General features: G+C 40.5%; 1 protein-coding gene across 5 annotated transcripts in view; it reads right to left on the bottom strand.

Moving 5' to 3' along the window:
- Positions 1-822: 822 nt before the first annotated feature.
- Positions 823-16,306, bottom strand: part of GLRA2 (glycine receptor alpha 2) — a 177,241-nt gene continuing 161,757 nt past the window's right edge. For 4 of the 5 annotated variants that reach the window (XM_039339851.1, XM_039339850.1, XM_039339854.1 and 1 more), the window contains one exon: positions 823-3,880. In XM_039339851.1, the coding sequence (XP_039195785.1) occupies positions 3,599-3,880 (282 nt within the window). In that variant the 3' untranslated portion in view covers positions 823-3,598. The remainder of the gene's footprint in view (positions 3,881-16,306) is intronic. The other variant, XM_039339852.1, reaches the window with a different exon arrangement.

Raw genomic sequence — 16,306 nt, 5'->3', positions numbered from 1 at the left:
CATTTCCAAAGATTCCAAGTGACTTATAAGGTATCAACACATAAAAGTTATAATTTAAATACTAAAATCCCTAATAACAAAATTACACTTGACTTGATGCCATCATTTAGGGACTACATAGTAGGAAAGAATAATGAACAAAAATGAATTGTACACTTAATTTTATTAAAATTGAACAATTAACTTTTCTGTAATAATTTTTACAGCAAATGTAAAATCTTTTTTTAAAAATATGTTTTATTGATTTTTAACATAATCACCTTAATATTTGGTAAACAGCGTGTTGTCTGGGTTAGTATTTAAAAACAATCAATAACAATTAATTTCTATAATTCTATAGTCCATGTAATGGCTTTGCTTGATTTTCTCTTCTTCCAATAATATTCTCTTTTGCCAACCTTAAATGAATATATTTCTTATTACTTGAATAAATGACAATTAAATATAGACATCTTTCTCATGTTTCTGCAAATAATAACCACATCAATATAAAATGTCTTTTCTAATTGATCATCTTGATTGACTCATAGATAGATTCTCTTGATTGACTCATCATAGATTCTGTTTACAAAATTCTTATTTAAATTTGTTTTCCCCCAATATTCAAAGCATTCTTACTGGTATAAGATTTTCTCAAATTAATTACACTTAAGTATTTAAGTCTTTTTTCTCATACAAGCTATCCCAACACTTTTACATTTCTCATAGATTAAAAAGAAAAAAGAAAAAAAAACAAAGAAAACATTTATTTTATATGAACCATCCCAACATTTTTATATTTCTCATGTCAAAACATAAAACACAAAAGAAAAAATACTGTATTACTTGGGGGGGGGGGGTTCCATCCCTCTTAAACTAATCTTCATTTATATCCAAAATCTTTCCATTTCTTTAACCATATTCAAACAGATGTTTAATTTTTAAATATTACCTCTGGTAAATCCCACCACCTAATTTCTTAATTCTCACTTTAGCCTTTTTTTTTTCCAAACATCTTTCCTGATCAATATGCTTTGCTGAATCAAAGAATCTTCCCATAATCTTGTAAGTGTTGTTGCAGGTACAAAAGACAAAATAGGCAAGATGTTTTTATAAGAAGGTTTTGCCCCTTCATATTCATTGAGAATCTTTTCCTTCCTTCCTTCCTTCCTTCTTCTTTCTTGATTTTATTTATCATTTTTTGTCTCTCAATTTGTCATAGTTCTCCATTTTGTCTAATCTTTTTTCTTGTCCTCAAACTTATTTTGTGATCTTAAGAGTATAGGTTATCTTTTCCATATCCTGTAAGTTTTTTTTCATCTGGGTTAAGTCATACTTCCTTGTATTGTTAAGATCCATCTTAAAATCTCTCTGTCTCGTATTCAATTGTCTGTTTTTTCTGCTCACTATTTTTATTTTTTTGAGAATTTTTGTATTGTAAAGTTATATTGGAGATGTGTTCATGTATATTTTCCAAGTTATTTTTAATTTCCTCCTGGTTTGAGATCATTGTTGTTTGGATTTGTTGCATCATAGTATAGATCTCCTTCTGGAAAATATTTGTTTTTTTTCTTGATATATTCTTTCTGCAGATTTCTGGTTTTCCATGGTAGCCAAAAATCAGGGTTTTCCTTTCTCTGCAGGTAGGTTTAGAGTCACACTTGAGTTGGTATTTGTAATCCAAAAAGATCAGGTTTTTTTCTAAAGTTTTTAATTCTCATTTTATAAATAGCCCAAAATGTTCTCTCCCTTCTTTTTTGTTGCAGCTGTTCTCTGTTATTAAGTCATTGAAGGTCATCAAAAGCAAGTTATCTTTTCGTGGGCTTTACCTGTAATAGAGCAACTGCTGTTGCATATTTTCATCCACCACTAGGTGTCAGAACCAGTTCATTTTTCAGTAATAGACAAATGTTTACTTCTATTATTTACTTCTATTTTCATGGTTTAAAAGGAAAATCTTAACAATTTCCACTGATTTCAAACTTATCCAAATTAAGTCTTATATTCATTTCATTTCAGTATATATCTGTTTCCCCTGAAAAGTTTAATTAGCCGCTTCCATCTGCAGGAGGGTGGGACAGATTCCCCTCCTCATTTTCAGAGTTTTTTGCTTCTTGGGGTTTTTCTCCCCCCCCCAGAAATCAATTTTTCAAATAGGAGAAAATCACTATTCTTACCCAGTTCCAAACACGTTGTTTACAATCAGCTTAAAGTAGTGCTTTTGGGCTTCAGCTGTTTGTAGCTTGGGCTAGACTCTGAAGTTAAGCTAGTCTTTCTCCTGCTGGTTTCTGGAGGGCTTTTCCCAAACTGATCAGATCGACCACTGTCTCTCCATAATCAGCAGGATTGCCTTCCTTCTTTGTTGCCTGTACGGAGCAACTTCAGGTCCATTTAGGGTCCCTTATCAGGCAGAAATCAGCCATAGGGTATGGAGCCCCGTGATCCCTCGTCTGCTGCACAAGTGCGCAAAACTGGAAGCCGTAAATGTAAAATCTTAATGTTTGCTTTGTTTTAAATATTACAGTTGGGTTTTTTTTTCGGGGTAAGCAAAAATACCTCTATTTTATGTTTGCTTTTAAAAATTGTTTTCTTTTCATATGTACTTTAAAACACATAGCAAGGATTTAGACCACATAGCGCAGGCACCAAAAGGTTAATAGGTTATGAAAATCACAATATAGTTTAAAACTCTTCCGTAAGTTAATGATACTGTATTTAAAATGACACCTACCTGTTTTTTTAGTAAAGATATAAAGTCAAGGTCTGTAAACAAGTCATGTACAGAGCTATCAACTCACATATGTACAGAGCTATCAACTCGCAACTACAAGGAGATCAGCAATAGAAATTCAATGCTAAACTAAGCTACTTTTGGACACAAGTTCATAATCAACAATATGGTGTAGAATTATTATAGGTAAAGTATGGTTTGGCACCTTATGCTGCATGTAGTTAATTTAAAAAACTAACTAAATTGAAATAAGTGCACCTTCTTAAAACAAGAACATTATCCATAGCAGAAGCCATTTCTGTAGATGAAAGCAGTGAAATTAATCACAGCCTTTGCAAGTTGGACTTCAGTTCTAAGAAAGCAAGAATATTAAAATGTACACCCATAAAGATATTAAAGTATAAAGCTCTTCTTCCAATGCCCTATTAGTAGAAATAATTTACCATTGACAAAGAGGAATTCTGGGCTAACCATTAAGTAGAGAGCTTAGTAGTGTAGATACTGTACTTGTTTCCTAAAGGAAAGCAGTGTTACCCTGAAAAAAATATGGTTCTCTTAAAACTCACGGCAGTGCAGCCATTACAGACAATCCCATGATAAATGCTTTTAAGAATTCCTTAAGTACAGCTGAAACACACTGACAACTTGGAACAAATGTGCCCTGTGTGTATGTGATCTTGGCAAGAATACTGGAAGAACCACATAGAGAGTACCTTCTCAATTAGCAATCTTGTATCAATGTATCTTGTTTTGTGCAATGTTTATTGTTCCCCATTAGTTGTTTAGCATCACAAGACAACAAACCTTTAGTGCCAAGGACAAAAAAAGACACTTCACTATTTACAAGGAAGTCACTTTGTGTAGAAAACCCAGCTTGCAAAGAATTACTTATTTTTTGTGAATATCCTCATGACGTATAATTTTGTATGTGATCCAGTAAAATATGTTGAAGATGAGAAAGGCAAGTGGGAAAGCAGCTCGGGATATTGTATCGATCCTTTTGGCACGGTCCACAAATTTCTTTTTGATGGAATCTGAATCTTTTGGCATGAGAGGTGGTGGAGGATTGGGAGGTGTAGCTTTAACTGTGGTACCATCTTTTACTTGTAGGCAGTGCCCCATCCCATAGCCACCAAAGTTAAATTGGCTATCACGAACTGCAACTTCTTCCTGAAGAAATAACAAAAAAAGAGAGAAATAATAAAAACAATCAATTTGACTAAATTCCATTATACAGTATGCTTTTAAGATGTCCTTCAATGGAATGAGAGAACTCGCCATGGCCAACTTGTTACGGCCAACTCACCACAGCCAATTTGCCATGGGAAAAATTGCCATGGCCAACTCACCGTGGGACAACTGGGGTGTTGGCTATTCTTGCCAGTTTAGTGTCAGTTTAGTCACCCCATTGCTGGCAATGGCAAAACCATCCCGATATGTTGCACGACATCACATGACATCGCGAATTTGACATGTCTGCCCTAGATGATAGGCTCAAGATCCAGAGGGATCTTAACAGACTTGAACACTGGGCCCTATCTAAGAGAATGAAATTCAATATAGAGAAAAGTAAAGTCCTATACTTAGGTAAGAAAAACCAAACGTACACGTATAGATTGGGTGAAACCAGGTTTAATAGCAACAACTGTCGGAGGGATTTGGAGTCATAGTGGACAATCCATTAAATATGAGTCAACATAGTGGACAATCCATTAAATATGCGGCAGCCAAAAAAGCCAATGCAATCCTAAGTTGCATCAACAGATGGATTCAATCAAGATCATGTGAAGTACTAACACCACTATATAAAGCTTTAGTAAGACCACACCTAGAATACTGCAACCAATTTTGGTCTCCACGCTATATAAAAGATGTTGAGACTCTAGAAAAAGTGCAGAGAAGACCAACAAAGATGATTAGGGGACTGGAGGCTAAAACATAAAGAATGGTTACAGGAACTGAACATAGCTAGTCTAGTGAAGAGAAGAACGAGGGGAGACATGATAGCAGTGTTCCAATATTTGAGGTGCTGTCACAGGGAAGAGGGGGTCAACCTATTTTCCAAAGCATCTGAAGGCCAGACAAGGAATAACAGATGGAAACTGATCAAGGAGAGATTAAACCTAGGGAATAAGAAGAAATTTTCTGACAGTGAAAACAATCAACCAATGGAACAGACTGCCTTCAGATGTTGTTAGTGCTTCATCACTGGGGGCTTTCAAGAAGAGACTGAACTGCCCTCTGTCAGAAATGGTGTAGGGCCATGGTGGTGAACCTATGGCATACGTGCCACAGGTGGCACAAGGAGCCCTCTCTGTGGGTGCACACGCCGTCCTAGGCCTCTGCCACCATGTGCAAAAAAAAGGTTTGATCAATCAATTTCAACTTCTTGTGAGAAAAAAAAAGATCTCACAAAGTTGGAATTGCTTGATTGAACTTTATTTTCAGTCCCACACAGTGGCCAAGGAAATGACATGTTGAAGCTGGAAAAAAGGTGTTGGGAGTGGGGGGACTGGTGGGAGCAGGGTGCTCCATGCATGGGGTGGGGTGGGGCCTGTTGCTTCCCTCCCTCTGCCAGACACCTGCCAAAACCGTGCAGGGTAAGGTTGCCACCCCCACCTCTGCCCAGATGCCTTTACCTCCAAGCGTTTTTTTTAACTAACCTGCCTTTCAGCTGCATTCTGTTTCTCCATTCGCTTCTCAGCCTTCGCCACATATTTGTGGGATAAAAAAAAGTCCCATAAGACTTTCTAACTTCTCATGAGATCTTGCAAGAAGTTAGAAAGTCTGATAGAACTTTTTTTTTTACTGATAGTCCTACAAACACGCGGCAAAGGCTGACAAGCAAACGGAGAAACGGAATGCAGCTGAAAGGCAGATTAGTAAAAAAAAACTGCTTAGAGGAGAGGGCATCTGGGTGGAGGCGGGGGCAGCAACCTTACCCTGCATGGTGGTGGAAGGGTGGGGCACGTGCCCTTCCCATGCCAGGCCAGCCCCTGCAGCCCTGGGGCGGGCATTCTAGGCAGCAGTGGGCAGAGTGTTGAGGTGGGGCCGGCAGGCCAGCTGACCAAAGCAGCAGGTGGAGCGCGGAGGCTTGGGGAGGGAGGGCGCTGAAGTGGGCGGTCGGGCCATTGGCAAGAGCAACGTATCTGAGCAGAAAGCAGCCTCGGAACAAGTGGGACAGGTAAGGAAAGAAATCCTCGCTCCCCCCAGAAATTGTGGATGCTCCATCACTGGAGGCTTTTAAGTAGAAATTGGATATTCCATTGTCTGGAATGGTATACATCCCCTGCTTGTGCAGGGGCTTGGACAAAAGACCTCAAAGGTCTCTTCCAACTCTGTTAGTCTTTGAGAGAAGCACTGCCAACCTCTCCCCCTCCCCTTGTTCCTTCCTGGGCATAGAGGGAGGGAGGGAAGGAAAGAGGGAGGGAAACAGGAAGAAAGAAAGGGAAGGAAAGAAGATGGGAAAGAAAAGGAGGGAGGCAGGGAAGGAGGGAGGGAGGGAGGGTGGAAGGAAGGAAGGAGATTGGAATAAGACGGAGGGAGGGTCTGAGGAAAGTTGGCCTTAGCACTTGGCCACCAGCAGCCCTGTTGCCCTTTTGCCATCCCCTAGTGGTCTCCCATCCTATCGCTGAGGATGCTTTAGTTACAAAGCCAGGTCTCCTTGCATGGAGAGGGAGTGGGTCTCCCTCTGACCCACGCACTTTGCCCTCCTGCACCCACCATGAGCAACCTGGCCAAGGAGAGCAAGAACAGAAACAGTATCCTTGAGGAGGAGGTAAACACAGCTGGGCACTCCCTCAGGGAAGTGCGGCTAGGGTAGGCAGGGCTATGGGGTCCTGGTGCTGTGGGAGCTCAAGAGCCAAGCTGGGTGCTTGACCTCTGCTGCCCAGGCTCCAGGCAGTCCATGCCACCCTCCAGGGGCCCTCTGCATGGCCTGAGGCTCAGTTAGGCTCCTCCAGTGGCCATGCCCCGGCGCTCACCCCGGTCCCACCCCCCCTCCACCGGAGACCCTCAGATCCTGCCCAGATCCGCACAAGTGCCCCTGACGTGAGTGATGTCGAGCTGGCCACGCCCACCCAGTAGGCCATACCTACCCAGTGGACCACGCCCATCCGGGATCCAATGATAAATAAGTGGGGTTTGGGTTGCAGTTTGGGCACTCGGTCTCTAAACGGTTCGCCATCACTGGTGTAGGGACTTCTGCTTGGGCAGGGGGTTCGACTAGATGACCCACAAGGTCCCTTCCAACTCTGCCATTCTGTTCTGTTCGACATTGAATTTAGCATGACTTGGCTTTGAAGGATCTCTTCTTTGGTTTGCACTGTGAACAGTTTTTCTCTTTGCTGCACCCTTTCGTGGGCAATTCCCTTGCTCTTGGCAAGTCTTTTTTCTTACACATTATTTTACATCTTTTATGAAAATTTAAATTTACATGGACCTAAAATGGCTTGCTGAATCATCCTAGTATCAGTACAGTATCTTTTCATTAGAACACCCAACCAAAGCTTTGGAAGACCCCAGACAAGATATTCTGGTACTGATGCCTCATATTTCTCTCCTAGAGTGATATTCAGAGCTTCAGGTATGTAATGATGATCACATCATCGTCCATTCACTTGTCCAGTTTGAAGTTTTCTTAAATTAGTGGCTATCCCCAAAGAATCATAGAATTCTCTCAAGGTGAAAAGCCAACTTTTTGAGTCCAGGTTCTCCGAAAAACAGGCTCTCTGTATTGGCCCTATCCTTACAATAGGAATGGGCAACCTGAAATACATGGATTTCATGGACCCTCCAATGCCTCTTGCCCAAGATGGAGAGACATAAATTCAAAGCTAGTGAAGTTTTAAACAAGCAAAACTAATACTGTAATATAGAGTTTAGCTAGAAATAGATATAATGATAATGATAAACAAATTCCACAGAAAGCTGCAAATTTGAGTGTAAAATAATTCTTTCTCGAAGATTTTTTCCATTCTAAAATGGTAACAGGTTCATATAAAAGTAAAGTACTATGATAAATCTGGATTATGTAGAGTTTCTTTCTAAACTTTTAATTACAGTTTTGTAAGAATGTGGTGAAGCAATGCCTAAGCTGCTTTCTTTTTTACATGCAAAATCCAGGTCAAAAGATTAATTAAAGAAATAAGGAGTCCATATTTTGTATTTTAAATTTATTTGCATGCTCTCAGCTATGATAATAATTTATTATATGAATTACACTTTTGACTTTTTAGCGTTTCTCAAGAATGATGAGTTTCTGCTTTCTACACGGCAGATTGAAGTTCCTGATGAATTGAATGATTAAAGGTGGTATAGAAAAAAATAATAAAAGATAATAAAGGCTAACTCAACTTTCCATCACCCACTTCCTTTGCTTAAAAAAACATGAGTTCTGAAAGTTCTGTAGTATATATTTAATAGTTTCAACAAACGAGTATTATACCAGTGGAACAGTTTTACTTCCTCCTTTATCTACAGTAATTGTGGTTTGGTAAGGATTTTGAAAATATTCAGTTACAGATACATACATTCCTTATAAACCTCTTTAGTGAAAAAATAAAGAAGAATTTTAATAGTTACTCTATCCATTAAGAAAAAGGATGTAGTAGATTGACATAATTATATATTTGAATATATTTCCTTATTACCAGTTATATTTGAATGTTTCTGTGCATTAAAAGATTAAGATTTTGTGCCGAACAATTACTGATGTGCAAGCAATATCTTTTACACCAGGTACTAATAACAATATTATATTATTTACAGGACTTCTGGTTTTGCACTGTAGTGTACAGCTGCAGGATAGTGGAGCTCCGCACCCCATGGCCATTTTCGCCCTGCCAGGAGGATCCTAAATGGGTCTGAAGTTGCCCCAAAGAGGTGACCATGAAAGAAGGGCACTCCGTTGATCACGATATGGTGGTGGTCATTTTGTTCAATCTAGGGGAAGCCCTCTGACCCAACAGTAGAAAGGCTAGCTGTACATCAGCATCTAGCGTTGCTACATGCAGCCGAAGTCCAAGAGCACAAACCAGAACATCGGTGAACAGAGTGCTTGGAACTGGTGAAAGTATTGATCTTCTCTCTTCTACCTTTTAACTGAATCCTTGGAAAAGACCCCCAATAAAACCTCCAAAAGTGAAGGGAGGGGACTACACTCCCCCACTCCCTCATAGACGGAAGCAGCGAATTAATACTAAGGGGGAAAGAAATATATGGAAATTAAATTTAAAATACTACAGTTTGGATAAATCTAGAAACTAAAAAAACTGTTAAGACTATACCCTAAAGGGTTTTGATGAAATTATAAAAGTATATAACAATAATAACTTTTTGTCTGAAAAAAACTGGAAAATAAACAACTACTGACACCTAGTGGAGAATCAGAGCACAGAACACTAACAATAATGACTCAGAAATTGGCAGGATGTCCAGAAACAGAGAATAATCTGTTACCTTGAATTTTAAATAACTTTTAAGAAGACAACTGGGAACAGAAAGAGCTGGGCCAGCTATAAAAAATGTCTGAAAAAAATATAGACTGTTGTCTAAATCTAAGAATTGCTTATAGAATAAGAAAATCTTTGGCTTTTGGCTAATCTTTTAGAGGAGAATTTATAGGAAGGACTTAAGGTAGCTAAACATACTGAACTGCAACTTTGACTGATTAATAACTGACCCATGAATAAAAAAATTGTTACAAAAATATTGCCTGTACTACTAATTATAGAGACTAAAATATTGATGAAAGATTATTTGAAGGGGGGAGACAACATGGATATCGTATACCTATCAAAAAATGACAGACCACCACATTCAATATTTACCACTTCAGCAGAACCGGCAGCTAATTTTTTATTGCCCAGGCCCAGAATGGACTTCTGGAAGTGGCATCCACACAGAGAACCAGTTGTTCACGTATTTGAATCCCACTGCTGGGCAAGACAAATACTTTTCAAGAGGAAATGTATGCAATGTTATGACAGATACAAATGTCAATAGATTTAAACCATGAGGAAATCAAAACCAACTTTGACAACATAAATAAGCACATTTCTAACCTAAATCCTCAATCAAAAAACACCCAGAAAATGACAGCGAAGGAACAAACAATCAGATAACAGAAAACAAATTAGAAGAACATGAAGCTACAAATGAAAAGAATTACAATTAAATACAAACAGGAAAAAATCTACAAGACTTTGATATGGAAATGGAATGGGCTATAGAATTCCTAGGAGAATCATCAGAGTTTAGACAGAAAGTATATATTTTACCTATTTTATCTTCTTTATTCCCAAGAATACTTAAAAAAACACAGGAACTGCTGGGCAAATGCAATATATCAACTTGGAAAGCGACTTGACAAAAGAAGAAATCTAGAGACAGATTCAAGAGACTTGAATTGCCCTACCAGTTGGAGTATTACATGAGCAAATACTTGTTTGAATATGGTTAAAAGAATAGAGAACTTTGAACATAAAGGGGCCTTATAACAAGAGGGATAAGAGATTTAGGTAGTATAGTATGTTTTACAATATATGAAATGTAAAAATATTGGGATGATGTAACTTTTATAAACATAAGTGAAATATAAGCTAATCAGAAAGAATGTTATATGCAGATGCTATAAGATAGATAAGAAGTATAGTATTTTTATAACACATGAAATATGAAAATATTGGAATGGTGTACTGAAATGGAAAAATGTGGATATTTAGATGACTAGCATTGAGAAAATCATGACTGATAAGAATGGATTGAATATAAAGGGGAAATTAAGCTTAAACAAAAACCACGAAAATAGGATGCATGGTGAACTAATGAGATGATTTTTATAAGAATAATATAAGCTGATAAAAAAGTTATACACAGATGTTATCTCTATCTGTACAAATATGAAAAATGTCTACATTTAATCATTTATACATGGAAATATTAAGAATTATATTTGTTTAAGGTTGAAGAAGGAGAATACAATTGGGAGAAGGGAAGATAAAAGAAATATAAATTAATATACTAATTATGGAAGTATCAAAATCAATCATTATTGATTGTTAATTAATTATTATTGTTTTTTTTCCACATATATAAACCAAGACAGCAAGCTGTATGCCAGGCACTGGAGATTGTTATTGTAAAAAAACAATAAATTTTTTTTTTAAAAAACAATATTATATTATTTACAAACCTGCAAACTGACATGTATAATACAGGAGGGTGATGGTGTATTTTTCACTTTTTCATTTTGAATGATAAGGAGCTACTGATAGAAGGATAGCAAACAGTCAAACAGAAAAAAATATTTAAACATTAGGTTTTGGATAGGAGAAAAGAAGTAACTCCAGTTCCATGTTTTTTCCAATGATTAGATACATGGCCCTTGAAGATTCTCTGAGAGACTAAAAGTTCAACTTGATATATGCTTTTTCCAGAAGAATAGTGATGAAGGAAATCCTGAAGAAACATCACATCTGGGATGCCCTGGTGTGTGGATAAAAGGACTGAAACTTCAAATTAATGGATGGAGCTTATCTAAGTCTCCATGGCTATATGGAGCAGCCTAGCAGGCAAGAGTAGAACCTGGTTGCAAGCATCCAGATGCCCACTACATGGTAGTAAAGAGATATATGATAGTGCCACCCTTGGAATAGAGGTTCCCACACTTGATTCTGGGCATAACTTAAGTTTTCTTGAACAGAACAGAACAGAGCTGGAAGGGACCTTGGAGGTCTTCTAGTCCAGCCCCCTGCTCAAGCAGGAGAACCTATACCACCTCAGACAGGTGGCTGTCTAGTCTCTTCTTTGTTCGGTAGGCTCATTGTTCGAGTTTGTCAAGATCTAGTTATGACTTTGTTTGCTTCTAGTTGTTTGCAGATTTGTTTTTTGATTATCTTTTTTAGGATCTTCACAGGTATTGATGTTAAACTGATTGGTCTGTAGTTTCCTGGGTCCATTTTTTTTTTCCTTTCCCTTTTCCAATCCTCAGGTACTTCCCCAGTGCTCCAGGATTTATGAAAGATGTGGTGCAATGGTTCTGAGATAACATCTGCCAGCTGTTTCAGAACTCTGGGATGTAATCTGTCAGGTCCCGATGATTTATACTCATCAAGATCAGATTACCATTTTCTTCCTTATTTTAATTTTTGTTTCTAGTATGTCTTTTGCAGTCTTTTTTTTGGTATGGTGGGCTATAGTTTCTTTTTGTGTGAAGACTGATGCAAAGTATGAGTTAAGCAACTCTGCTTTCTCCCTGTTGCCTGTAATTTCCTTGCCATCTTCTCTCTTTAGTGAGCCTACAGTTTCCTTGACTTTTTTCTTGTTAATATATTGGAAAAAACTTTTTTTATTGTCCTTGATTTCTGTTGCGAGTCTTTGTTTGTTCTGAGCCTTTGCTTTCCTGACTTCTTCTTTGCATGTTCAGGCTGTCTGCTGATAATCAGCCTTGGTTATGTGCCCCTCTTTCCATTTTTTGTATTTGTCCTTTTTGTCTTTCAGTTTGTTAGAAAGATCTTTGTGCAGCCATGCTGGTTACTTTTTGGATTTCTTGTTTTTGTTTCTCAGTGGTACGGTGCTGGTCTGGGCTTTTGTGATCGCCTTTTTCAGAATTTCCCATGCTTCTTGGGTATTTTTCCCCTTTAGGATTTTTATTCATGGGATCTTTCCTAGGTTCCCTCTGAGTTTGTTAAAGCTGGCTCTTTTGAAGTTTAAGACATTGGTTGGATTGTTTTCGGTTGCTAGTGTTTGCATTATGTTAAATTCCAGTATGACGTGGTCACTTTCACCCAAGATTCCGGCAATTTCAATTCCCTCTATCACTTCTTCTCTATTTGTAAGGATTAAGTCCAGTATGGCTTTATGTCTAGTTCCCTCCTCCACCTTTTGGGTGACAAAGTTGTCGGCTAGGCTGGTTAGAAATTTGTTTGATCTCCGACTCACCGCAGAGTTTGTCTCCCACTTGATATCTGGATAGTTGAAGTCTCCCATTACTACTGTGGTGTGCTTCCTGCATACATTTGTTAACTGGTTGGAAAACAGTTCATCTATTTCTTCTGAATGGTTGGGTAGCCTGTAATATACACCTATGTTAATGTCACTTTTTCCCTCTGTTATATTGACTCATATATATTCTGGAGAGATTTTGTCTTGGATCATGTGCATTTCTGCAGATATGTAGTATTCTCTTACATATAGTACAACTCCTCCATCTCTTTTTGTAGATCTGTTTCTTTTGAACAATTTGTATCCAACCATTCCATTCATGGGTTTCATCCCCCCAGGTTTCTGTTTTGCCAAATATGTCATACCCTCCTTCATGTACTATTGCTTCTAGTTTGCCCTGTTTGTTCCCCAAGCTTTGAGCATTTGTAAATAAGCATTTAAGACAAATTTAATGACCATTCAAAATTACAAAGTTACAAAAAGTGACTTATGACCATTTTTCACACTTATAACCATCGTGGCATTCCCATGGTCATATGATAAAAAATCAGATGCTTGGCAACTGTCTCATATTTAAGATGGTTGTAGTATCCTGGGATCATGTGATCACCTTGTGAGACTTTCTGACAAGCAAAGTCAATGGGGAAATCAGATTCAATTAACAACCGTGTTACTAACTTAATAACAGGAGTGTTTCACTTAACAATTGTGACAAGGTTGTAAAATGGAACAAAATTCACTTAACGAATGTCTCACTTAGCAACAAAAATTTTGGGCTCAATTTTGGTCGTAAGTCAAGGACTACTTGTTTTTCTACTGCCTATATCAGTCAGGCATTCATTACAGAATCTATTCACATATATGTTCATACAAATTAGATTTACAACTTACATGGACATATTACTGTATTGTGCAAAATGAAGAATTCACGGTGCTTAGAGGCAAAGACAGCAAAAGCATCATTCCATACACTTAGTTGTTTATTAAATCTAGCTAGAACAGGGGTGGCAAGCTCTATTTCATTGAGGGCTGCATCAGCATTGTGGTTGCCTTCAGGGGGCCAGGCGGATGTGGCCGGGATGGGCATGGCCTACTGGGAGGGCGTGGCTGGGGTGGGCGTGGCCTACGGGGTGGGCGTAGCCAGCTCTACATCACTTACTTCAGCAGTGCCTGGGCAGGACTGGGGCGGATTTGAGGGTCTCCAGTGGAGGAGGGTGGGACTGGGGCGAGCGCTGGGACATGGTCCCTCCCACCCTCCCGTCCTTCCTTCTTCTGTTCCTTCCTTCCTTCCTCCCTCCCACCCTCCATTCCTTCCTCCCTATTCCTTTCTTCCTCTGTTATTTCCTCCCTCCCTCCCTCCCTTCCTTTCTTCCTCTCACCCTGTTCCTTCCTCCCTGTTCCTTCCTCCCTCCCTCCCTGCCACCTTGTTCCTTCCTCCCTCCCTCCCTCCATTCCTTCCTTCCTCTCACCCTCCGTTCCTTCCTCCCTCCTTCCCACCCTTCCTCTGTTCCTTCATTCCTCCCTTTTCTCTCCCTCCCACTCTTCCTTCCTCCCTCCATTCCTTCCTTCCTCTCACCCTCCATTCCTTCCTCCCTCCCTGTTCCTTCCTCCCTCCCTCCTCTCCTTTTCTCCCTCCCTCTCTTCCTTCTTTCCTTCCTCCCTTTTTTCCTCCCACCCTTCCTCCCTCCCTCCATTCCTTCATTCCTCTCACCTCTGTTCCTTCCTCCCTCTTTTCCTTCCTTCCTCCCTCCCTTTTTCCCTCCTTCCCACTCTCCCTTCCTCCGTTCCTTCCTTCCTCTCACCCTCTCTTCCTTCCTCCCTCCCTGTTCCTTCCTTCCTTCCTCCCTCCCTGTTCCTTCCTTCCTCCCTTCCTTCCACCCTCCCTCCATTCTTTCCTTCCTTCTTCCATGTTCCTTCCTCCCTCCCATCTTCCCTTCCTTCCTTCCTCCCTCCGTTCCTTCATTCCTCTCACCCTGTTCCTTCCTCTCTGTTCCTTCATTTCTCTCACCCTGTTCCTTCCTCCTTTTTCCTTCCTTCCTCCCTCCCTTTTTCCCTCACTCCCTCCCACCCTCCCTTCCTTCCTCCCTCTGTTCCTTCCTTCCTCTCACCCTCTGTTCCTTCCTTCCTCCCTCCCTCCCTCCCTTCCACCCTCCCTCCCTCCCTCTGTCCGTTTCTTCCTTCCTCTGTTCCTTCCTCTCTCCCTTTTTTTCCTCTCTCCCATCCTCTGTTCCTTCCTCCGTTCCTCCCACCCTCTATTGCTCCATTCTTTCCTTCGCCTTCTCATCTCGTTCCTTCCCCCACACTCAGGAAGGGGTGATGGGAGGGGGAGAGATTGCCAGCACTAATATACTGCTGCTGGCCATTCTTATACCATGTGGACGGGCAGGGGCGATTCCATTGAAAGGGATGCCTCGTGGCTGCGAGGCTGGAGGTGCTGGTGGGAGGGGGTAGCATAGCGGAGAGGGGAGTTGGGGGGATTGATGCTGGCTAGGAGGCTTTGCTAGAGTTCTGAGTATTCGGCAGAGAGGTCGGGAGCTCCGGCGGCCTCCGCGGTGGCTGGTGGCAGGGTGGGGCTCTTGGGGAGGGATTTTTAAAGGGGAAGAGGAGATTGACTGGGGGAAGAAGATTTTATTTTCTCTCTCTGGAGAGGAAAGCCAGAAGGAGGGAGAGAGGAAGTTGGCAAAATAGTTTTTTATTCTTTCTCTGGAGACAATAAAAAGCCTTTTCACCAACTTCCTACCTCACTCTCCCTCCTTCTGACTTGCCTCTCCTGAAGAGAGAAAATAAAATCTCCCTCCAGTCAATCTCCCCTTTAAAAATCTGTCCCCAAGAGCCCCACCCTGCCGCCAGCCAATGCAGAGGCCACCAGAGCTCCCGACCATTCTGCCAAATCTGCAGAGCTCCAGCAAAGCCTCCCACCAGTGTCGATCCCCCTCAACTCCCCTCTCCACTACAAAAGGGATGATGGTTCCACAGGGCAGACCTGGAATCAGCAAGGAGCTGCCTTGCCACCTCTGTCCCGCCCCCTGGGTGTGCGCACAGGAGACGGCCAGCGCTGGCATCCTGGGTGATGTCAGCCTGCGGGACAAAGCCAGCCAGCAGGGGTGCTGGACTCTGCTTGTGCAGGCACCCAGGGGGCGGGACAGGGCTGCCCCATGGATTTAAGACTGAGCGCATTCTGGCTTTGATGGACGCAACCAGATTGTAGATCAGTGCTGAGATGTGGCAGGCTGGTCCTTCACTGTTTCCAAAGCAGGTCCCCAGGCCAGATGGAACCACATATTGGGCCAGATCTGGCCTGCGGGCCTTGTGTTTGACATGTCTGAGCTAGAAGGATGGGTTTCCAGGTTTCCCCACTTTTAAAACCAACTTTAAATTTTCCATGATTTTCCATATGTATGTTAATTTTAATTTTATCAATTATTGCTAAGTAATATTATGTATATGAACTACTTGTATACAGATAGTCTTCAAGTTACAACAGTTCATTTAGTGACTGTTCCAAGTTATAACAGCACTGAAAAAAGTGTTATGACTGTTTACAGCATCCCCATGGTCACATGATTTACATTTGGATGCTTGCCATCTATCTGGTTCATGTTTATGACAGTTGCAGTGTCCCAGATCATGTGATCACTTTTTGCAACCTTC

The sequence above is a fragment of the Crotalus tigris genome, unplaced genomic scaffold (genome assembly GCF_016545835.1).
Source record: "Crotalus tigris isolate CLP2741 ecotype Arizona unplaced genomic scaffold, ASM1654583v1 scf7180000017740.2609645, whole genome shotgun sequence".
Classification (NCBI taxonomy): domain Eukaryota; kingdom Metazoa; phylum Chordata; class Lepidosauria; order Squamata; family Viperidae; genus Crotalus; species Crotalus tigris.
This window is presented reverse-complemented; position numbering and strand designations above follow the sequence as displayed.